This window comes from Hipposideros armiger, unplaced genomic scaffold (assembly GCF_001890085.2).
Source record: "Hipposideros armiger isolate ML-2016 unplaced genomic scaffold, ASM189008v1 scaffold_135, whole genome shotgun sequence".
NCBI classification, from domain to species: Eukaryota; Metazoa; Chordata; class Mammalia; order Chiroptera; family Hipposideridae; genus Hipposideros; species Hipposideros armiger.
In genome coordinates this window covers 2870563-2894580 of record NW_017731485.1, presented here as the reverse complement: position 1 = coordinate 2894580, position 24018 = coordinate 2870563, and the positions used below count along the sequence as shown (strand labels likewise).

The following is a 24018-nucleotide window of genomic DNA, read 5'->3' as shown; positions in this document are numbered from 1 at the left end:
TGCTGAGTACTCTGCAATGATTGATCAGATCTCCGTAGGAAGAGATTTTTGGCTGATTTATTTACTGCCTTGCATATAATAGGCACCCAATAAATATGTGTTTAATGAAATACATCTTGTCCTCGCAGATTTCAGTGTCAACAGGTCAAGAGGCTAGACAACAGAGGCTGTTCATTCTATATGTGTTCTCTTGGTTTCTAAGAAAAGTAACGAAATTGCAAAAGAGCTCACTCACTACTAGGCTCTTTAGACCTGTAATCAAATGATTTCTGACATGCCCTACCTTCTTCCTGTTCACCCAAACCATGGAAAGTTAGGGGGAGTCTCACAAGAATAAGGGACAGACAAAATTGTTTTCATTGTTCTTCCAAATGGATTTTCTCAGGTGTGGGATACCACATATTCATGGTGAAGGAACCTCACTGTAATGTTGAAGAAATCTCCAAATTGATTTATTATCATATACCATCAGCCATTTTGGAGAAGGATGTTAAAAATGAATTATCTTTTATTCTACCCAAAGAGTACACACACAGGTATGGATTAAGAGGGTGCTAAAGGTTGATGTTTAGATAACAGGAAATCACTGTTGCTGTTCCTCGTTTTTTCAGGCTTAGCAGGTAGAGTTGAACAAGTCATAATGCATAGCTGCCACTTGCACCGAAGACAGGGATGCCTTCTAGTGGCTATAGTGTCCTATTTATTCTTGACGATAACTGATGTATATTGTTGGTAGAGTAAAAATTGTGTGGTGAGTGGAGTACCTGGAAATATTAAGATCATGAGAGGAAAAAAATGCCATTAGTGGTGGCTCTTGAAACCAGGGTGACAAGAACCCAGAGGAAATAGGCATTTTTACTGCACTGTTTGTTGCCATGTTATTCACCATAGGGAGTCACAAAGAATAACAACTTTACTTGGCATAACCATCCTAAACAATTGAAATGGAAACTAAAAGTACTCATCTGTGACTTTCAGAGTATGGTCCCTTCATCTTCTTGTCACATACAAATAAGTGCTTGCTTTGCTATTCCCTGGAGTCAAGCCAGTTGTCATATTGAGGAGAATATGAAGGACTTCAACTTCTCCTCTTCTAGGAAAAAGAGGAATGTGCCAAAAAGATAAAGGGAAAAAAAGGAACAGCATTCCCTGAACTTTTGTTTAGGAATCTGAAGGTTTTTTAGAAGCAAGAAACAAGGTGATTAGGCTGTGGAATAGAACCAAGACCCTCCTCAGAAGCTAGAATGAAAGACTGAAATATCACAGAGAATTGAAAATAAAATTCTCGATATGTATCCTTGGAGATAAGTTGGTCATTGACTCATTCAGCAAAGGTGGGAACCAGGTGGGAGCTTTGGCCCATTGTGATGGTTGTGACCCAGGTGAAGCTGCAGAATCTCTCTTGGAGACAAAGGCAAAGCACCTGTTTAAATATGTCACACTGCCTGCCTATCCTCATTTATATGGCAACAGAAGACATTCTCAAATGAGTGTCTGAAAAAGGAAAGGAGAGGATTCAGAAGCCAGTGATGTTTCATCCTATTTTATTGTATCTTCACATTGGGAAGCAGGTGATGTTAATCATATCTCTTTACCAATCATTTGGACTTGGAGGACTGAAAAAGACAGAAGATCTTAGAGGTGAAACAACTTATTGTAGGTTGCTGTGCCATAAATCTACGGCACCTCCTCCATTTTCCATTTTCAAGTGTCTTTTGTTCTCTGTTGACTTGGGTGTGATTTTCTTTTTTGATTCACTGAATCATTGACTAAGGAACCATAGTGTATATGTGTGTGATAAGTCATGTCAACTTGCTGGGGTTATTAGCATGTCCATGGTCTCTTGATAGTTTCTTAGAAGACCAAACTGACATGTATCCAGAAACTAAGTTGAGTGGGAAGCAATCTGCCGTAGCAATTTGCTAGTGTCTTTTTTTTCTTTTTACCATTTCCCCCACTTTTTGATTTACTAGAGGCATAAAATTATAATAAGCGTTGATGTGAAGAATGATCTACATTTTCCCCACCGCTTGGGTGGTGGCCGGGGGGGGGGGGGGGGTGGAATTCATTTACAAGAAAACTGTGTAAATAAGAAAATCTTCTGATTTGATGCTAGCATTTTCCCCTTCCCATCCCCCTTCCCATTCTTCTAATTAGTATTATTTTATTCTAGCTTTGAAGCTCTGTTTACTGATCTAGAAAAGAGACAGGAAGAATTGGGCATTGCCAGCTTCGGCGCCTCTATCACCACCATGGAGGAAGTCTTCTTTAGGTGAGCAACAATCTAGAGGGAAAATAAAGACACTGAGGAGACCGAAGGACCCCGTCTCTGTCCTCTTTGTAAACTTATCGAACTTTTCGGATTCACACACTTAAGAGGTGGAAGGGTACAGCATAGGGAATACAGTCAGTGGTACTGGAATAGCTCTATGCGATGTCAGAGGGGTAGTAGATTAGGGGAGGGGGATTATCACTGTGTGAGGGGTGTAAATGTCTAAATTATTACATTGTTTGGTACAAAATGAAACAAAACTATAAAAAACTATAAATATATAAGTTTAAAAAACTATATATATATATATATATATATTTTTTTTTTTAAAGAGGTGGAAGGGGAGGGACCTGACATTTCTTTTACAATAAGAACATTGGGAAAAAAATATATATATCACCATCATCATTTTTTAAAGGAATGGATATTGTAACTTACCCAAAGTATGAATTAGACTTTAATCTTTAACCTCAGTGAGTTCAACTGAATGAAACAGTGCATTGCCCTTGACCTTCTCCCTTCACTGTGGTCTAGTGCAGTCCCATGACTGGCATTTGGGAACCACTGGTCTACCACAGTTATCACGCTGCCGTCATATAACCCATATACTGTATTTCCCCATGTAGAAGATGCACCCTTTTTTGAAAAATGTGGGGTCTAAAAACTGGGTGTGTCTTCTACATGGGGAAATACGGTACTATCAATCAGTAAGCAAACCAGGGAGTCTTTTGCTTTGGGTGCTATGACTCACATTCTCCAAATTAGATATGTTGGGATAAGGTTGAAATGAAATACTTGTGACTTTTTTTTTTTAATATAGGGTCAGTGATTTGGAAGTTTCACACACAGATATCATACCTACCCAACCTCAGCCTCCCTCGCTGATGAATGAAGTGTCCATCACGAACCAGAATAGGAATATATCCGGAAATTCAACATATCCTTCCACCGTGAATGACAGCCCTGCTATTAAGTTTAATACTGGGGTAAGCATCTTTCCTAAGAAACCTGGTGTGTGTTTGGTTGGGGCACAAGAGGTACATTTTTTTTTTAAACACTTGAACAAAAGGAGTGGAATTCTCAGTCATGGCAGACCCAACCAGACATAGAGCAGCCTCATTAACATCCTAATGCAGTAGTAAGGAGCTCCAGATAAAGATCTCAGCTGTTATTCTCAGACTGTCAGTTCTCAGTTCTTTTTTCTTTTCTGTTTTAGAATTCTTTCTTTTTTCCAAACTTGATAGCCCAGAAATGGATGAGTTCATTGAAGCTGGAGCAAGCATGATACTTAATAATCAAGCGTGCTCAATATTTTAAGTTTTTGCAGTGGGAATTGACATCACATAAGGAGTTGTTCTCTAATCAGTACGTTTCTCAGTGTGGGAAGTCTCCTTGAGTTGCCCAGCATTTAATTGTCCTTCTAATTATCGATTCCTTCGATAAAGCCCCCTGGTTTTCTTGACTATCAGAAGTCTGAAGAATGTCATCTCGTTGAGATTTTAAGTATGTTCTATCAATGGCCAGAACGTAAATGTTTTATTCAATACCTGTAGCAAAGTCAGCAAATTTTGTGCAAGGAGCTAATAAACACATAGGGCTGTGTTGCACTCGCTCAACCCCGTCACTGCAGCAGAAAGCAGCCGTAGACAATACAGAAGTGAATGGGCGTAGCTGGGCCGGCCCCGCCTTGTATGAACAAGAGACGGTCCACACTCATGTGCCTTATCATTCCGTGTTTGGATTTTGTTCCAAGTATTTGTTCCTGTAACCCTCCTGTGTCTGCTACCGCGAAAGTCCAAAGTGTTCATCTTCACTTCCACGGGAACAGCCTGTCAATCTCTGTGACTGTTTGTGATGTTATGTCTCTCTCTCCTTTCTTCAGTGTGCCCTCTACCAGCAGCAGTTCTGGGCCATGCTCATAAAAAGGGCCATGTTCAATTGGCGCAACAAGAAACTGATTTTGCTGCAGATGCTGGCTCTGCTAGGCTCCCTTATATTTCTCTCCGAGATCAAGACGTTTTCATACAACAGCAATAATGAGAAGGCCAGACTCATGGATCTGAGTCAATATGGCCACACCATTGTGCCTTTTTCTGTTTCTGGGAATTCTAATTTGACTCTGGTTTTCTTAAAACATCTTAAGAGTATGCTGGAGCCTGACAAACACACACTTAAGGAAGTGCAAGGTAAGGCTCCCCAAGGAGAGAGAAAAGACCTCTCTTAGATGAAAGGCTCCTTGTGTGACTTGTAAAGAAGGATCGTAACTGAATAGTCTGCCACTTGTGCCATTCTTTTCCTGTTAGTTGCCGATTTTATAGAGGCAGCTCAATTAGAGGAGAATGGCAAATGTTTGAAATAATCATTATGAGAAAATGGAAAGGGCTAAGAACCAAGTAAAATTATTTGTTCTTTTTCCCCAGTATATACTGTAGATGACCTGTATTGTGGATGAACTGACCAATAATATTGTTTCCTCATCCTAGGTGACCTACTGGAATACTTGATGGAAAATGAAGATTGTATTCACGCATGCATTGTTGCATTTTCCATTGAGGTGACGGCAGATAAAGTCATATTTACTGGTCTGTTCAACAATCAAGCATACCATTCACCATCCCTGGCCTTGGCAATGTTAGACAACGTTCTTTTCATGTCCGTTTCTGGCCCTGAAGCTTCCTTAACCGTCTCCAATAAACCTCAGCCATACTCTAGTGACAATGAACACAGTGACACGTATGTTGAGATTTTCATTAACATAGACTTTTGCCCTTGAAATGCATTTCTCCTGCTCTACCTGATGATCTTTATATGACTAAGAAATAGTAATTGATAGCATTCTGGATTTTCTGCTATATTAATTTTTTGATACGTCTACTTTTGTTCCTTCTTCTGTAGGTTGTCAGAAGAAAACAAGTTGGCCTTAGATATACATTTTGGCATGGCTGTTTTGACCAGTGGCTTTTGTCTCCTGACAGTGACTGAGAGAGTCTCTAAGGCAAAGCACATCCAGCTTTTGAGTGGGGTCAGTATCCTTGTGTACTGGCTGTCTGCTCTTCTGTGGGACCTCATTATCTACTTCATTACCTGCTGCTTACTACTGGTGAGTGTTAGCATTTCTCGGGGGCTCATTTTTCTTCTGTACCCCATGGAAAATTCCTGTTCTCCAATTATGTCATGGACCCTAACTCTGCCGATAAACTCTCTTTGCTCATTATCTTAGAAAGCACATTGTAAAAGTCTCATGGGAGGAACTTTCCCTTTCATAGTCCTTCACCAGAAGAAAATAACTTTTCTTTGCAAAAGCACCTGTCATGGACTAGTTTCCCATTTATGTTTTCATCCGTTTATGCTGACCCACAAAACCAATTTTACCACAGGCTTATTGATAGACACAAGCATTGAGGTCCTACATTCCTAAGGCATCTCATCTACCTTCTAATGTTGAATGTGAAATGACATCATTAGAGGACCTGCTGTACTATATTTTAGTATTTAGTGTCTTAGTATTTAGAAATCACACTGTCAAGAAATACAAAGAAAAGAGTGTTTATGGTAAAAGTCAGAATAGTGGTTACTTTTGCAGGAGTTGGGAGAGTTGACAATAGGTTTCTTTGGGTACTAACGTTGTGGTAGTTGCCCACAGGGTAATTTGGCTATAATTCACTGGAATAATTCATATGTGTGTTACATTCTCTTTCAGACATGTGTGACATTTCATAATAAAGAGGTTAAAATAGTCACTTGAACACCTTGTTTGCATGGTCTCTTAAGGGTTAATTGGGGTAGACTCTCCATCACCACAATGCATAGTCTTCTTGTCCAAGGACAGTGTATATTGCTTATTTATCCATCAAGGAATTCGGCTTTTCCTTGAAATAGGTTATGGTTTGTGTTAATGAAGGATTACAAACCTTCAAACACAGGGATTCCTAGATCATCCCAACTTTTCTTGGAGTACTTCATTGTAGTTATTCTGTTTAGGTGTACAGTAATCTTACTCAGAAGCAACAGGTATTGGATTCAACTATGACCTACTAACCCTCTCTTACTGTTGCCGCCATCACCAAGAACACCAGTCATCAAGGGAATAAACTCTTCTTAGTTTAACCTTACTACTTACTCCTTCATTCCCCTGCTTCATAATTATGCAGTTGCCCGAAGGTACAACTTAGGCATTTGTAGAGAAACTGCACTATTCACTAATAAGATTCAGATTTCCAGACATTTATTTTCTTTAACAACTGCAAGTTCATCACCACTACCACCATCCGTTTAATTTAGGTCCCTCTAATTTTGTGCTTCACTGTCTGCTTTTCAATTTCAATTACAAATTTAAGAAGGAGGTCCCAGAGTTGCTGAGGTGAATGCGATGGGAGTGAGACGGGAGGCAGAACAGAAACAGGAGACCCAGTTTCAAGGTGGATAGCAGTGATAGGTAGGGTATGTACGTGCTCAAGAGGAATTTTTTTTTAAAGAAATGGACTCTCTTTAGAGAAATAATCTACTTTCTGGGAAAGTTGAGAGTTAGAATTAATGGAGGAAAGTATACTGATTTTGTGAATTAAAAACAAACAAAAAACTGTGGGTGACCAGTTAGCTCAGTTCGTTAGAGCGTGGTGCTGATAACACCAAGCTTGCCAGTTTGATCCCCGCATGGGCCACTGTGAGCTGCGCCCTCCTTAAAAGAGTCAACTCTGCCATGGTAGCATGAAAGCAATGTGTAGCCAATGACCATGGCTGCTCCCCAATTAAAAAACCAAAACAAAAACAAACCAAAAAACTTACAAGTAGAAGAAAAATGAAGAGAATTATAGTGCTCTCTGGACTGTTCTCTGGTGAAGAGAGGTGGCTAGGGCTTAAAAAAAAAAAAAAAGAGGCACAATGATTTAGTTAATAAATACGTCCATGCTAAATAATGATGGGACCAGCTCTTTTCTTCTCTGCATGTTCTGGCACGAATTAATTTTGCACGTATCCCCCACTTGCCTTTACTGCTGTTCCCTGTGCTTCAGGGAGTGTTCAGATACTGCCAACTGGATGTGTACCTGAAGGATTACCACTTCCTGGACACCATGCTGATCTTCATGCTGTACGGCTGGTCTACCATTGCGCTGGTGTACCTGCTGAGCTTCCTGTTTGCGAAAAGCACTTCTGCCTACATCAAACTTGTGCTGTTGAACTACCTCTCAGGCATTTTTGGTCTCCTCATCGATGCCATGTTTGAATTCGGTAAGGGTGACGCCTTTACAGGGCCTTGTTCCCCTGAACGCAGAAGGAAGTCCGTAAGTAGACATGGACCAAGGCTAATAGTAGACAGTTCCCTTCCAGGTGTGGGGAGAACCCTGAACTTGATGTAAGTTCTCCAGGTGTTGGGTTAGAGCTGGGATCTTCATACTGAAGTGATGGACTCAACGTGACCTACAGGTCCTTTGACAAGATCGCTCTTCTCTGTCCTCACAGCCCGTAGCTCTGACCCATGACTTAGGGAATCTGTTTTCTACACACTTTTGGAAATGTTCAGAGCATTTGTCCCCGAGATTCATTTGTCAGAGAAAGAGAGAGAATGAATGAATGCATGAATGCATGGGAGCTAATGAGCAGCTCCCTTCTCAGAGGAAGGGCAGGCCTCAGAAAGTTAGAATAAATTGTATCTCAAATATATTAGACTCTTTTTATTTTAAAAGTGTTGTCCCTTGGAGCTGTGGCACTTTGTAGTGATGAGAGAGGGAAGAGCAGAGAGGAATCTTGAGTTCTTGGGAGGGGCCAGCAGCTTTGTTCAGGAAACGTTTTATGGTGTGGCTCTGCTTCCCTAACTTAATGAAAAGGCAAAGAGCCTGACAAAAAGCATTTCCTTTAAAAAGGAACTCAATGAGAGGGAGTGCCACTCCTAGTAAATGTTACACATTAGGTCTTCATCAGCTCCATCATGTAGAAAAGTAAGTCAAATATATGCAGAGTGGAAAGAAAGACGGGGCATTATTTTAAAATGCTGCCAAATTTCAGGTCCTGTTACCGGAATATGAAGAACAGACACAGAGGCTAATCAAAAGAGCACATAGGGGGGCCTGCCGGGTGGCGCAGTTGGTTAGAGCTCGAGCTCTGAGCAATAGGGTCGCTGGTTTGATTCCCACATGGGCCAGTGAGCTGCGCCTGAGCTGAGCTGCTGCTGAGCTACCAACAGGTGGCAGGATGGCTCAGTTGGTGAGAGCGCATGCTCTTAACAACAAGGTTGCCGGTTCAACTCCCGCAAGGGATGGTGGGCTGTGCCCCCCGCAACTAAGATTGAAAGTGATGACTGGATTTGGAGCTGAGCTGCGCCCTCCACAATTAAGCTTGAAGGACAACAGCTCGATTTGGAACTGATGAGTTCTGGAAAAAAACACATTGTTCCCCCATAAAGTTAAAAAAACACATAGGAATTACAGCCTTGCCTAGAATTCTCTAAAGAGACTTGGTATTCCTTCAGGATACATCAAGATGGCCACACCAGTTGTTTCCAGAAGTTTACAGTTTAGTGGATCGATATTGTGTTCTGAGCAGTCAATGCCCTTGCTGAACTGGATGAAAATTCTGTTTAATAACACATTTTTGTCAGCTTTAACCTTTCCCCATCCCTAAAGAGGCAGCCATCATTTTGTCAAGTAAGATACGCTGTTTCTCTTCCTCACCTGAAAAGATCTTTCTCTATTCTTTGGAGGTGAGAAGAGATGTATGATTTTCTACAGGGTGAGGCCAAAAGTTACCAGACTATATCTGTCCAGTGTAATATGGTAGCCACTAGCCACCTGTGGCTCTTTAAACCTAAAGTTTAATTTACTGATATTAAATGCAATTTAAAATTCAGTTTCATAGCCACGCTGGCCACATTTCAAGTGGCCACAGTAGTCATCTGTGTATATTACTGCAGCTATAGAGCTTTTCCATAATTGTGAGAAGTTCTATTAGATACTGCTGGTCTATAAAATTAGCGCTATTTTTGGCATCTGTTCAAGGGGCCAATATCCAGAATTCTTTCCTCTGGATGAATTATTTGTCTTTACATCAAGTTAAGATCTCCACAGGACAGAGTTGCCATGGCATTGGTGCTTGAGTTTTCCCTCTTTGGTCCTCTCTCTGTGCTCAAAGTATCTTATGTGAACTTTGTTTATCTGAGCTTTTTATCTTCTTCCCCCTCAAAAATGAATTCATTATTAAAATGCTACAACGGCCATTTATAAATTAAACATGTCCATATCTCCAGGAATCTAGCCTCTAATTATTATTCATGTTAAGTGCATTCTTTGTGGGAAATGTTAGTTACCTGTCAGCTGGTCTCTTTGAAGATTTCTCTACTCTCCAATGTCATCATGTCCCTATCTGTTCCCTGCTGTTGGATTCTAGGCTGTCTCCTACCTTTACCTTCCTGACTTGATCAATTAGGTTTAGAAATGTGAAGACTAGACAATAGTGGTTTGCTGTTCATATCAGGTGCCAGGCAGACTTCACCAAAAAGACTTATCAGAGCCCTGCAGTGATCAATACAAACTGTCATCAGCAATCAACTAAAACAAACTGGGAATTCATTAATGTTCTTCATATATAATTGTCTGGATTTTCATTCCCTGAGCTTGGTTTGATCATAAATTGGAGGGTTGGATGTCCTGGGGATAGTGCATTTCCTATAATGAAACCTAATCTCATCATCATTTTAGAAATTCCACAAAGAGTGTCAAATGCTACCAGGACCTTCATACTTAAATCGTTACTGCTCTTCCCCAATTACAACCTGGCCAAGTGCATCACTTACTATTCTGCCTTCTACGAGATGAAGAAATGGTGCTCTGTACAAAATGCTGGTGCCTATTTGAATTGCGGTACAGAAAGTGAGTATCTTGGGGGCCCCTAAGTCTCTAGAAAGTTAGTTTCAGGCTCAGCCCATGAGACATGTGGGGAATCTGCCCTTATTTTGCAGGCGAGAGCCAGGATACATGGTTAGTACATAGGTCATTTTACAAGCCTAGGGGCGAAAACCCTGTGTAAATATATATTGGGTCATTGGGAAAGTCATGACGTCTTTTTCTATGTTTTTTGATGCAAAAAGGCGTCATGACTTTCCCGACGACGCAATACAATAAAGCCTCAGAAGCAAATCCAAGGTAAGTTTAAAGTAGCCTTCAGATACAGACCTAAGAGCTACTAATAGTCAACCATCTAGTAACTTTGCCTACTATTTAAGTCTTCACAACGTCAAGCTGTCCATTTACATACTCCTTTTGAGGAAACTGTGCCCTGTGTTCACACAGCTTGTATTGGCCAGAACTGGGATGCAAACCTGAGGTTCTTTCATTGCATAATGCGTTTCCTCTATGGCAGAGACCTCCTGGGAAATGATTTGTATTGTATAATAATTGCATTGTGTGCTCTCGTTGCCGCCCACCTCCATCACCACTCAGAATCACACATACTCACCTGCTCACAAGTTATGTGAAGGAATGGGTGAAATTCATTTCCCAGTGTCCAGTATAGTATCTGGCTCATAGAGGAAGTCAACTGGTTTTTCTTGTTGTTTAATATATAGGTAAAGGTTACGGTGTAGTGATTTGAGAGATAGAGAGTAGTACAATGGAGAAAAGAGCCAGACATGAAAGGAAAAGGAAGACAAACAGCACTGCAGACTAAAAAAGGAAAGGGTGAACATTCATTTATAAATCCCTAATTGTGGCACTGTATCATTTATCAGATAATTTTGAAAATATTTTATGTAAGAAGGGTAGGAGTACTTCCTAAGCCAGCACCTACCTAGAACAGTAGCCAGTGACTTCAAAGGGTTTAAACAGCTATAAACTGCATGACAATAAACTTTAGGGGAGGATGGAGCAAGTTGGGGAAAAAATCGGAACAAACGTTTCATGTAAAATCTAGTGACAGGAAAAGTCATGGTATTATTAAAGCATAATTCTAAAGCATGAAGAATGGAAGAGGTAAAATAATACTAGATATGACAGTCTACTCAAATCTAAAAGAATCCCGATAAAACTATTAGACTTTACAAGAATTTAATGTCCTCAATGAATGCAAAATAAATACAAACATAACATTCAATTGCATTTCTATGTATCAACTGCAAACACTTATAAGATTCTTCGAAAAGAGTACGATGGCCAAAACTAGAGCAATTTGAGCAACGAAATAACATAGTATCGGATTGTAACCCGAAGTAAAAATTACATAATATGAATCTATTTTTGTTATAAGGAAATAACTAACTAAAGAAATGGCAAAGAGAAAACTCTCCCATAGAATTCCAAACCATTTCTGTAGATACTCAAAGCGGGAGCACAACGTCCCACTCTCTCTGTGTGGGAGGTACAGTATGACTTCCTTCCAAAGATTGCAGAGTATGGAAAGGGAGTGAAAGGAGTAACTTGACAGCAGAGAAAACAGACAAATGCCACTGCAGATAATCCACATCAACATCAACAATGATAAGTCACGTTGATGGTATGAACCCGTTTTTGATGCAATAGAAATGGCATTTAACCTCAATGATCTTCCTCCCCCAAAACCACAATCCCAGTCTCATCATGAAAAAAAAAAAATCAGATCACAATTGCTACAGATCACATCCTACAGAATACCTGACCGGTACTACTCAAAACTGTCAGTGTCATCAAAAATAAGGAAAATCTGAGAAACAGTCAGCCAAGAGGTACCTACGGAGACATGACTACTCAATGTAGTATTCTGGATTGGATCATGGAACAAAAAAGAACATTACATTTTTTTTTAATGAGGAAATCTGAATAAATCATGGACTTTAGTTAACAGTCATGTATAATATCTGTTCATTAATTGTAACATGGATCGTACCAATATTAGTGATAAGAGAAACTGGGTGCAGGGTAGGTGGATTTGCCTGTGCTCTCCTCACAATTGTTTTTTGTTTGTGTTTTGTTTTGTTTTTTGGTAAATCTAAAACCATTCTGAAAAATAATTTTGTGTTTTTTTTAAAAGGAAGGCACATTTATAATTCTCTTATAACAGGAATTCTGTGCCTTTTACTCAATTTGTTTTTTAAGAATGTTCAAAAAGTATCAGCTAATGGACCTTTTTTACCTTTTTAAAGCTTAGTGTGTTATCCCTTGCAATACTGTTTACACTTTAATACTTCTAATTATCAATTTAAGATATCTCACTTCTGAAAGGATTTGGGGCCTATTTTTCATGGCATGCAATAATTATTAGACATATAAATAGTCATAGGCTTACTTGATTACCCTACATTATATTCATGAAGATCAGCCTTCAAACTTTATTGTTCAGATGGTATTTGTTAGCGGAACAATCCCTTCTCACTCTTAAAATTATTGTCTCAATTTAGCCTAACGTTTCATTTTTATCCTATATTTCATCCTATTTGTTCTTTTCTCAGGCCTTGTTCATGGTGTCAGTATGCTGCAGTAAGATCTCTCACTCGCTCTCTCTCTCTCTCTCTCTCTCTCTCTCTCTCTCTCTCTCGTTCTCAGATATTACAAAGAGTATTTATTCTTTGGAAGAGAAAATGATTGGAAAGTATATAATTATGATGAGCTGCATAGGCTTTATCGGCCTTCTCTTGGTTTTCTTTTGGGAGATGACTTTGTGGAAACTAAGAATATTTTTCAATCAACACGTTTACTTTGGTATCTATAAGGCATGCAGGAAGGTGAGTAATTAAGCATGAACCTTAAGAATTACTCTAAGAAATTGCAACATTAGGCCTGAAAAGCATGTAGCTACACATGACTACCTCAGTTACTGGAGAAAAGAGAACTCAACGTCCACAGAAATATATTTTCTTAAATAAAATTTGTTAAAGTGTAATTTACCTATAATAAGCTGCATTCGTTATGTCGATCATTTCAAAGAACCAAATTCTGTTTATTAACTTGCTCTCTTATTGACTATTTTCTCTGTCATTGATATTTTTGGTTTTTATTTTTATAATTTCTTTCCTTCTACTTACTTTTGGTTTACTCCCCCCTCCTTTGTTCTAGTTTGTTTATGGGGAAAGCTGAAGCCATAGCTTTTAGAGCAGCGGTTCTCAACCCTCCTAATGCCACGACCCCTTAATACAGTTCCTCATGTTGTGGTGACCCCCAACCATAAAATTATTTTCGTTGCTACTCTATAACTGTAATTTTGCTACTGTTAATAATCGTAATGTAAATGTCTTTTTGTTTTCCGATAGTCCTAGGCGACCCCTGTGAAAGGGTCGTTCGACTCCTAAAGGGGTCGCGACCCACAGGTTGAGAACCGCTGTTTTAGAGCTTTCTTCTTTTCCAATATAACATTTAATGCTAAACATTTCCCTTTAAGCAGTGCTCTATCTGTACCCTGAACAAAATTAGATTTTTTAATAATTTTATTATCATTCAAATGTTCAAAGGATTTTCTAATCTCCTGTATTTCTTTTTTTGATGCATGGATTTACAAAGGCTTTAAATGGTTATAATTCAAATAATTTTCACCAGTTTCACTCGGGCACAGGTTCACAGATTCCCTCATACTGCCATTCTGTCAGTCTTAACATTTTTCTATTTGAGGTTTTAGGGATTCATTTCTCTCTCTCCCTCATAAAAGAAAGACTTAATCCTTTAGTCTTTCAACATTAAACATACTGTGATTGGCACTAAATCACATTTGATCTCAGTTGTGGCTTCAGTTTTTCTCGTGTATCTAATTCTGGAAAAAACGTCAGGCTGTGTAATCCTAATTTCTGAATCTGTGCAAATAAAAAAATTAATCTGTTCTGAAGTGATCGGACAAAATGATCTTAAAATTATGCTAAATTTCTGTTCTAACATCTTGAGATCAGCTTCCTGAAGCTGCCTGGTCTAGTCAAAATTACTAAAAAGCAATATCATCTTGTAATATTTGTTTTGAAAATATAGATCATAGGGACCAGTGAGTTTCTTAGGAAAAGTCTAGTTAAGTCTTGCTGATTTTCTATACCCCCATTGCAGGTTAATTTGGACAAAATTTATTATTAAAAATTCATGACTGTATTCTTTAGAGTTCCCCACCCTCTTCAGATGACTTCCTTTTTAAGGATACAAGTGATAAAAACCATTTATCGAAATACTTTAAATTCTGTCCTAAAGATTTAGGGTACACTTCTTAGCATGTTAATTCATACTCTTTCTAGTATGTAAGATAACTTTTCCTTCTCCTCTGGTTCCCACCCTCATACTACTGATGAACTATTTATTATTCAAAACTTAGTCAAGATGTACATGAGACGCTGAGCTGATGTCCAGAACTTTCTTGAACTGAGTCAAACCTTCTGTTTGGACATCTTTGAGCTTACCCCCCAGTTGAGCTTTCAGGAAGCCACAGTCTAGGCCAGACACCTAAGGACCACCCATGTCTGTGATTCTTATCTTGAAAATCTAGGAAAAGTTGTGCAAAGAATTATCCGGAGAATGTGAAGACGAAGATGTGGAAAATGAAAGACAGAGAATCCTGGGCCAGCCACAGGAAGTGCTGAATTCTGCAGTGCTTATTAAGGAGCTCACAAAGGTAACGGGAACATACGGTGGGGGCGGGGCAGGTCGTGCTACACACGGCACTGCTGAACATCATTACGGTCACCTTCCAAGTCCTCCCCTTGGGAAGCTATGCACTGACGCCAGCGCCTAGTCCACCTTTCAAAGCAATTTTGGAACTCTTTTTCTGGAACGGCCATCAGAGCCGTCGTCGGATTACCCTTGATGTCCTGAATGTCATCAAAATGTCTTCCTTTCAATATTTCCTTTATCTTTGGGTAAAGAAAGAAGTCATTGGGGGCCAGATCAGGTGAGTAGGGAGGCTGTTCCAATACAGTTATTTGTTTACTGGTGAAAAACTCCCTCACAGACAGTGCTGTGTGAGCTGGTGCATTGTCGTGATGCAAGAGCCATGCATTGTTGGCGAAAAGTTCAGGTCATCTAACTTTTTCACGCTGCCTTTTCAGCACTTCCAAATAGTAAACTTGGTTAACTGTCCATTTGAATAATCCCTAATGAATAATCCCTTTAATATCAAAAAAAGGTTTGCAACATCGCTGTAACAAGTTCGCAAACTTAATTGTCAGACCACGTATGCTGGTTTCAGTCCTACCTGAGAGCATGTCCCTGGTGTCCAGTGCTCACTGCAGTTCTTGGGGATTGATGTCTATGTTCCCAGTGTAATAGAAGAGTCCACATGAGACTGAAGTAGTGTAGTGGTCTGTAGGGCTCTGAGCCAGTTATTGTATTTGTCCTACAAATATTCTTTACTATATTGTGTTTTCTGGTTTTGTTTGTTTGTGTTTTAGATATATTTTAAGTTTCGGGTCATTCTGGCTGTGAAAAATATCTCCATTGCAATCCAAAAGGGGGAATGCTTTGGATTGCTTGGATTCAATGGAGCTGGAAAAACGACTACCTTCCAAATTTTGACTGGAGAGGAGGCTGCTACCTCTGGGGATGTGTTCATTGATGGTTTGAACATCACTGACAATATCCAGAAGGTAAGACGCTATTATAGTCTAAGATGTGAGAAGCATGATATTAGCTTGGGGGTGCAAGTCACAGGCAGATGGCGGGAGATACTAGATGGGAGTTAGGGCAGGCACTGATGTTGGTACTGTTGACTCGGTAGGTTCTGCAGAGAGAGAGACATTGTTGAAGAGAGTAAGGCAACAAGAGGAGAATGTAAGACAAGTATTTTTCGTGTTCTTTGAAACTGTTGGCAAGGGACAAGTTCTCTCCACAGTGCTTCTAACATATGCCAGACAAGGTGCTGTAGGGAAGGAAAGATTGGGCAGGAGGAGAAGATGGCCGATAGTTTAGTTACAACTGAAGCCTTGATCTACCTTCGAGCTCTGGAACAGGGTGGCCTTCTGGAGCGGCCTCAAATTGAAACAAGGTAGCTGGCCTTTGGATCCCTGCCAAGCCAGCCATTGGCGGCACATGCCACCTGGGGGAGAGGGCCTAGCGGTGAAAAGACACCAAGTGGGGAGAAACCTCCAGGAAGAAGGAAATGGTGGAAGGTGTCAAATTCAGGGAGTCTCAGGCAAGCAAAGCCTCCTGAAGTGTCCCCTGGCTTTAGGAACGAGAAGTCATTGACAGAGCAGCAAAGACTGTCGCCCTGGGGTAGGTTGGATGGCGGTATTGGGAGCCCCTTTCAGTTCACTGAACACTGATCAGGTAACTGGGGGCCGGGGGCAGGCCTGCTGTAGGATCCACAGTAGTCTGGTAACTGAAATGAAGCTAAGAAACTGGATTGTATGTTGAAGAATGTTATCTGTGAAGCAAAGGGAAGGAAACAGGCTATTTGATACATTGAACAATTGGATTACACTTATACTAGATGGGAAGAAGTTGAGGGAATAGAAGAAGTGATACCTGATGACAGAAGGTGAGTGGGTCATGCCAGGTGGTTTTTGGGGTAGAAGGGGTGCGAATGGGGTCTCTCCCTAAATACCCTTATCCATACCACTTATCAAATCCCCTTGGGGGACATGGGGTTGTGTAACCAGTCCCCTGACTATGAGGAATGAAAAATAAAAAAGGTTCAATGAAGATGGTGCCAAAGAGAAAAGGCTAAATTGGGAGCCAAAGAGAGAGTGTCTCTCTGTCAAATTTAAAAGAGAGACAGGCATACAGGCAAATCTAAGCCTCTTGCAACAAAAGATTCAGGAAGTCTGGGGAAGCCCTTTCAGGCTCAGGGGATCTCTCCAAGTGGGCTGTTCTGAAACACGACAGATGGTGGTCTTTTCATTTCCTCAGGCTTCAAAAACGTGTTTAACACTGTCCATTTTATTGTTGTAAGAAATCCGTAACATAAAATCGACCATTTTAAACATGTCTGAATGCACAATTCATTGGCATTCAGTATATTTACATTACTGTGCAGCCCTCACCACTGTCCATCTCCAGAATGTTTTCATTGTCCCAAGATGAAAACCTCTTACCTATTAAACAGTAACTCCCCCTCCTTTCTCCATCCACTGATAACCACTATTCTACTTTTTGTTTCTATAAGTTTGATTTTCATATCAGTAGAACGATGTAATATTTGTCCTTTTATGTCTGACTTATTTCACCTAGTATAATGCCTTCAAGGTTCACCTATGCATCAGAATTTGATACCATTTTAAGACTGAATAATATCCACTCATCCATTAATGAATATTGGGGTTGTTTCCACTCTCTGGCCATTGCGAATAATGCTTCTCTGAACATTGGTGTACAAATATCTGTTTGAGTCCCTGCTTTCAATTATTTGGGATATATTCCTAAAAATGCATTTCAAGAGCATAGGGTAATTTGTTTAACTTTTTTGAGGAAACAGCATACTGCATTTCTTAGCGATTACACCATTTTACATTCCCACCAGCAATTCACAAGACTTCCAATTTCTCCACATCATCACTAACACTTGTTATTTTCTGTTTTGTCAATAATTGCCATCCCAGTGTGTGTGAAGTGGTATGTCATTGTGGTTTAATTTGCATTTCTCTAATGATTTGATGTTGAGCATCTTTTCATGTACTTAATATTCCATTGTATACATGCACCACAATTTCATTATCCTATCGTCTATTGATGGGCATTTCGATTGCTTCCATATCTTGGTTAAATAGCATTGCAGTGAACATAGGGGTGCATATATCTTGAATTAGTGTTTTGGGTGTCTTTGAAGACAAATCCACAAAAGGGTTAGTTAATTGATAAAGCAACACTCATTGAATTCTTCTGTTTGTGGGAGCAGTGGAAGGCTTTGCTTCCGGTTCAGCCTTACTATGTAACGAGGTCTACAGGTGACTGTGTAACTTCTGCAGGGCAAAAACAACCATGTGGCCACGTCCCTTGGAATTTCTCATTAATGAGGGGAGCATCTCATATTCTAATACTGCTCCAAATTCAGTGGCCTGTGGGATTTTATTTCTAACTTCTTCATCCCGAAGATTATTAAAACTGAATTGGGGAACCTCTCATTCCAATTTATTACAACAGATCCAGTAGCCAAAATGTGGCCTTTAGTAAAGAAGACTTCTTGGTAGTACTCTTAGAGATGTGGTCTGGGGGGGTGGGGGAGGGCTGCAGGTCTTCTGTCTCATTCAAGAATGCTCAGTGGTTGGGGCCGGCCGAGTGGCTCAGTGGCTCAGTCGGTTAAGGGCCTAAGCTCTGAGCAACAGGGCAACTAGTTCGATTCCCACATGGGTCATTGAGCTGTGCCTGAGCTGAGCTGCTGCTGAGCTGCCAACAGGAGGATAGCTCAGTTGGTGAGAGCACGTGCTCCTAACAACAAGGTTGCTGGTTTGACTACCACATGGGACGGTGGGCTATGCCCACCCGCAACTAAGATTGAACACGGCACCTTGAGCTACCTTGAGCTGAGCTGGCCTGAGCTGCTGACAGGTGGCCGGATGGCAACTGGACTTAGAGCTGAGCTAGCTGCACCCTCCACAACTAAGATTGAAGGACAACAACTTGTCTGTTCCCCTTCCCCAATTCCCCAACACTGTTCTCCTTCTCCAATTCCCCAATAAAATTTTTTAAAGAAGAGAAAAAAAAAAAAGAATGCTCAGTGGGACAGGTGACTTGGGTCCTTATTACGGCAATTCTTGTAATCAGGTGAAGTCAAGAATTGGCTATTGTCCTCAGACTGATGCCTTGCTGGAATACATGACTGGTCGGGAAATAATGACCATGTATGCCAGATTATGGGGAGTCTCTGAGCCCCAGATTCAGCTGTATGTGAACAAATGGTTGAATTCGCTGCAACTGGAGCCCCTTGCTGACAAGATTATCAGCACCTACAGGTGAGTCAGTATGCGGATGTTTTTGTTGCTGCTGCTGCTGTGCCTTCTGTGTTTCTGATGTTTGAAATAAATGCCTTAGCTCCACCTAACTCCCTCTGCCACACAATTATTTGTGAAACTATATAATGAGTCACAAGATTAAAATGCAGTAAATATGACAGATCAGTGTGGTTCCAGGTCTTTCCTTTGCAGAAATGAAACTCAAAATCCTTGTTAGGTTTGAACTGTAGCATCTGAGACTCAGAGGAGAGCATCTTATTATTCCCAGTGTCTGTATGGTTCTTTGTTTGCTAAGAAAGAGGGATGTAGACCCTTTAAATTATCCTATTTATGTACCTGGGAGATCATGCCACCCTAAGAACTAGTAAATAGATGCCACTGATAATACTGCTACAATCAGTTATATCAAAGTCACTCCTCCACATTTCAAATGAAAAAAATAATTGATATATACACCTGAGCCTGCTACCCTGTAGAAGTCACATCCAATCAGCATTGTGGGTGTCCATGTTAAGTGTTTGCTGAGATTCTTAGCATTTGAGATGTTTGTGTTAACACTGTCTTATAAGTAATGGATTTGTATATCATCCCCTTTCCCTATATTCTCTCACCTTCTATGACCACGAAGTGGAGGAAGCAAACGTAGGTTGAGTACTGCTATTGCCCTCATGGGGAAACCCTCAGTCATTTTGCTGGATGAGCCATCAACTGGCATGGACCCCGTGGCCCGGCGCCTGCTCTGGGATGCGGTGACACTGGCACGTGAAAGTGGCAAGGCCATTATTATAACCTCCCACAGGTGTGACTCCTTGAAAGGCTTGGAAGAGGGTTGGCCAGCACGGTAGTGGTTGTGAAAATTATTTGGGCCTTGGAATATTGGACAGCAAGCTTGCTTGAGTATGTGAGTTCCTTCTTAATTCTAATGAGTGGAAGAGTCAAGAACCCTCATTAAATCACCAAGCGGGGGGAGAGGACAGGTTGTTGTGTTTGAGGATTTCATCCTCTACAACTTACCATTCGAAAACTTTCCACTTCCCAACGACAAGCTTCACGATCGGCAAATTCCACCTCCCATTTGAAAACAGAGCCATGAAATCCTGGCGCTGTTTGAATTAGGGAAGTTCTGCCCAAAGGAAACTTTTTAAGTTTTACATCATTCTTGTATCTTGTTTTGCTAGGATGGAGGAATGTGATGCCTTCTGTACCAGGCTGGCCATCATGGTGAAGGGAAAGTTCATGTGCTTGGGCAGCCCTCAGCACCTCAAAAACAAGTTTGGCAATATTTACAACCTGAACATAAAGGTTAAGATGGATCTGCAAAAGCATGAATTGGATGATTTAAAATTTTTCATCACAATGACATTCCCAGGTAAATTAGGTTGGGCTGCCTTTGTTCAATATGTATTAAATCATGTTTGTTGTTCTTGCTGTGCATACGTTCTATGTCTTCAATAACTCTTTCCTATAGATTATTAATATTTATTCGCTTCCATGCTGAATTCCTCTTGGGATCCTTCTTTCTACAACTTCTTGTGCCTAGTTAGGGTAACAAGTTTTATACACATAAAAAGGTTCACCCTAACCTCCTCTATCGCTTTAATAAGGCAGTTTAGGATTTCTTCTGTCCATGTCAATTTTATCTCTAAAGTCATACTTATCGTAATTCTCAGTTATTTTCACGTATTATCCATGCAACATTTTGAGGCTTTTGTCTGGCAGCTAAGCATGTCACTCTGGTGTTTTGGTCTCTGCCAGGATATGGTATTACAATGCAAACAAGAACCAGTAAGCTTTCCTCTCCTTCCAAAAGTAAAATCAGTAAGCCCCTCTTGCCTACCTGGTACAATAGAGAGACAGAAACAATTTCTCTCTGTCTCATACCTCTCCTTCCTAAACATCAAGCAGGGCCATGGCAAGGCTCTGAATACTTCTGGCTTTTCATCTTAGTTTCCACTTGGCTAGGCTGAGCAAAATATCACAGAGGTTCCCACTGTGTGTGAGGCTGAGGAGTTGGATGTTATCTCTAGGCGATGGAAAAATAGCAGGATCAATTACACGGTAAGCATGGAGATCAGAAAATAGCTAAGGAGTGAAGGCAGAGCCAATGTGGAGACCAGAGATAGGGGGGGAATAATTCCTCAGTGTCAGTCCCAGCGATGATGATATGCCTGTGACACGTGCACATGGGTATGTCCACTAAGAAGTTCAGTCTTCACTTACGCATTCATTCAGCAAATATTTTTTGAGTACTTATGGCATCAGGGGTGTTTTTCATGTGGCCCCTAAACTGCCACAAAGAGGAGTTATGACCAAAAAACCTTATTGATTGGGAGCTGTCCTAGCAACTTGCCTACCTACAGAGGAACGCTAAACACCGACCCGAGCCCTCTCATCGGCAACGTGGACACAAGTGTGTGCTTTCATGGGAAGGTGGGTTAAAACCAAACACAGAGCCTCAAGCAAAATGAGGAAACGAATATGTTCCAAACAAAAACAGACAACGAAACCTCAGAGGAAGACCTCAGTGGAACAGAGATTAATATTACAGTTGCAGTAGCTGAATGGAAAATAAACTGTGGAATACTTATACACCAGATTATAATTTAGAAAGGAAAATGAATTTTAGCTAGATGCAACCACATGCATAAATCTTACAAACATTGAGTGAAAGAAGCAGAAAGAAAAGAATATACAGTAGATCAGGCGTCGGCAAACTTTTGAGACCGAAGAGCCGCCTGGGGTCAGCAAAGTGCGGCTCGCGAGCCACATGCGGCTCTTTGGGTACGTACATGTGGCTCTGAAGTAAAATTGAAAATGAAAACAAAACTATCATAGTTTCATTTATAAACATTTTAAAGGATATTATTCACATAATGGTGATTTCATTTGTTTTGGCTCTCAAATAATTTTTAAATTGTTGTGAGGGACAGGATTGGCTCTTCCAGGGGTCGGCAACCTTTTGAGATGGAAAGTACCCAAAAAGCCGCATGTGGCTTGCGAGCTGCAGTTTGCAGACACCTGCATTAGATGATTCCATTCACATAAAGTTCAAAAGGGGGAAAACTCTGCCTAAATTTTCAAGGGTGCATGCATAGGTTAAAAACACACTAAAAAAGAAATGTCCATAATAACCGTGAAGCTATTGCTTATTTTTCATGGGGGACAAACGCTTGGAAGTGGCACATGGAGCTATCTGGGTTACTATTACTTGACCTAAATGGGGAGGCTTCCTCTGTGTTTGCTTTGAATCACTCATTAAGCTCTCTGTCTGAAATATTACACAAGAAGAGCTTTAGGTTATCATGGAGACAGTACATGTGTTAAAATCCATATTAAGAAAATCCAAACACCATTATAAACATGTAAATAACTTCCACACATTTTAATCCCAATTCATCCAATCTGCAGTAATCTGCAAATATGCATTAAGTGTAAACACATCAGTTTGTTCTAAGTTAGAACGGAGTTCTTACCTGTAAAAGAATCAGGAGCACACAGCCTGACTTAGGGGATGTGTGCGTATGATTCCCCCTTTCACGTGGCAGGTAATCACAGCTAGGAGGCCTGGTCCTGCTCCCCACACTGTGCCCGCCTACCTCCTCACACGGCCCGAGTCAGCATCCTCCCAGCTATCTGTTCAGGAATAAAGCCTTGCAGCAACATTAGAATTTTAGAAGTCTCCGGTGTCATTCCCTGGGCCCGTGAGCTGACATGTTTTTGTGCGTGCCTGAAAGCCTGCTCTCAATAATTGTTATGAGCTTCACATAACAAGACTGTTTCATCAGGAACAAATGTGCTGAAAGGAATTAACCGTGTCCTGTGTACCAAAGAGAGTGGGTTATTAATGAACGAGTCCCCTTTCGTCATAGGACATCTAGTTGCCGTTCTATTATAGGTAATTGAGTAGATGTGGCAATATTTTGGCAATTCTAAGTGAAACCTGTAAGATGACTCACTCATCCTATCTTTCCCTTCTTAGGTAGCGTATTAAAGCAGCAGGACCAAGGGATCCTTAATTACTACATTCCCAGCAAGGACAATAGCTGGGCAAAGGTGACTACAGAACCATGCTCTTCTAATATTACATGTTCAGGGAGCACTAATGATGGGAAGTATTCGGGGAAGGGGAACCTGGTGTTACTGGGGAAGCAGAGACTTTAGTTTACTTTCTATGGTCCCTGGAGTTTCATTGCTTCAGGTTTCTAGCTCTAAATCCCATTTTTTGGTCCACGTCCATCAACAGAGTGGGGACAGAGAACTGCTTCCTCTCAGGTCCTCAGTGATCTACTCCGCCTACGTTCTCATCTCCCCTCTTTCTGTGCCCTTTTTCCTTCAACATTAACTTCGCGGGAATTGGAGGCAGTGTGGAGGAGAGGCTCGTCCGGGTTGGGGGCTGGAGGGGAGGGCTGCAATGGTAACTGTGCTTTCTTGTTGTTGTTGAAGGTGTTTGGTATTTTGGAGGAAGCTAAAAAGCATTTAAATTTAGAAGATTATTCTATCAGTCAGATCACGCTGGAACAAGTCTTCCTGAGCTTCGCAAGCCTGCAGAACACAGAAGATGATCGAAGATGATTCTAAAGCAAAGTTGCCAGGAGACTCAGCTCCAACGGGTGACCCTATGTCTTCTTAGGCCACTGCCCACTACACCCGGACACAGAGAGGGCCATTCCTGTGTGTGTGTTTGTCTTGGTGTAGCTATATTTATGTAATAAAGAGTCCCCCAAAGGAGAACACAAGTCCCTTCTTTGTAGCTTCACCTGGGTGGCCTGTGTATCCAGCATTTGCAAACTTAAAGACAGTTGGCAATATTCTTGTTTTCTCTCCTAGAAATATGAAAGAGCAGTATTTCTATATTCTCAGTGGGATAGTGTGAGTAATAAGGTGATACCCTGCAGCCATTCTCTGTTCTATTGTTTTTAGCTGGAATCTAACTTTT

The 24018-nt window shown here is 40.7% G+C and overlaps 1 protein-coding gene across 3 annotated transcripts in view; it reads left to right on the top strand.

Moving 5' to 3' along the window:
• The window catches only part of LOC109386573 (ATP-binding cassette sub-family A member 3-like), a 69710-nt gene extending 45905 nt beyond the window's left edge, over positions 1-23805 (top strand). For all 3 annotated transcript variants that reach the window (XM_019649889.1, XM_019649890.1, XM_019649891.1), the window contains 16 exons: positions 386-536; positions 2174-2272; positions 3093-3258; positions 4155-4458; positions 4756-5005; positions 5168-5372; positions 7285-7501; positions 9964-10134; positions 12778-12956; positions 14687-14812; positions 15588-15782; positions 18895-19082; positions 19711-19881; positions 20261-20451; positions 23062-23135; positions 23526-23805. In XM_019649889.1, the coding sequence (XP_019505434.1) occupies positions 386-536; positions 2174-2272; positions 3093-3258; positions 4155-4458; positions 4756-5005; positions 5168-5372; positions 7285-7501; positions 9964-10134; positions 12778-12956; positions 14687-14812; positions 15588-15782; positions 18895-19082; positions 19711-19881; positions 20261-20451; positions 23062-23135; positions 23526-23654 (2816 nt within the window). In that variant the 3' untranslated portion in view covers positions 23655-23805. The remainder of the gene's footprint in view (positions 1-385; positions 537-2173; positions 2273-3092; positions 3259-4154; positions 4459-4755; positions 5006-5167; positions 5373-7284; positions 7502-9963; positions 10135-12777; positions 12957-14686; positions 14813-15587; positions 15783-18894; positions 19083-19710; positions 19882-20260; positions 20452-23061; positions 23136-23525) is intronic.
• The last annotated feature ends 213 nt before the right edge of the window (positions 23806-24018 follow it).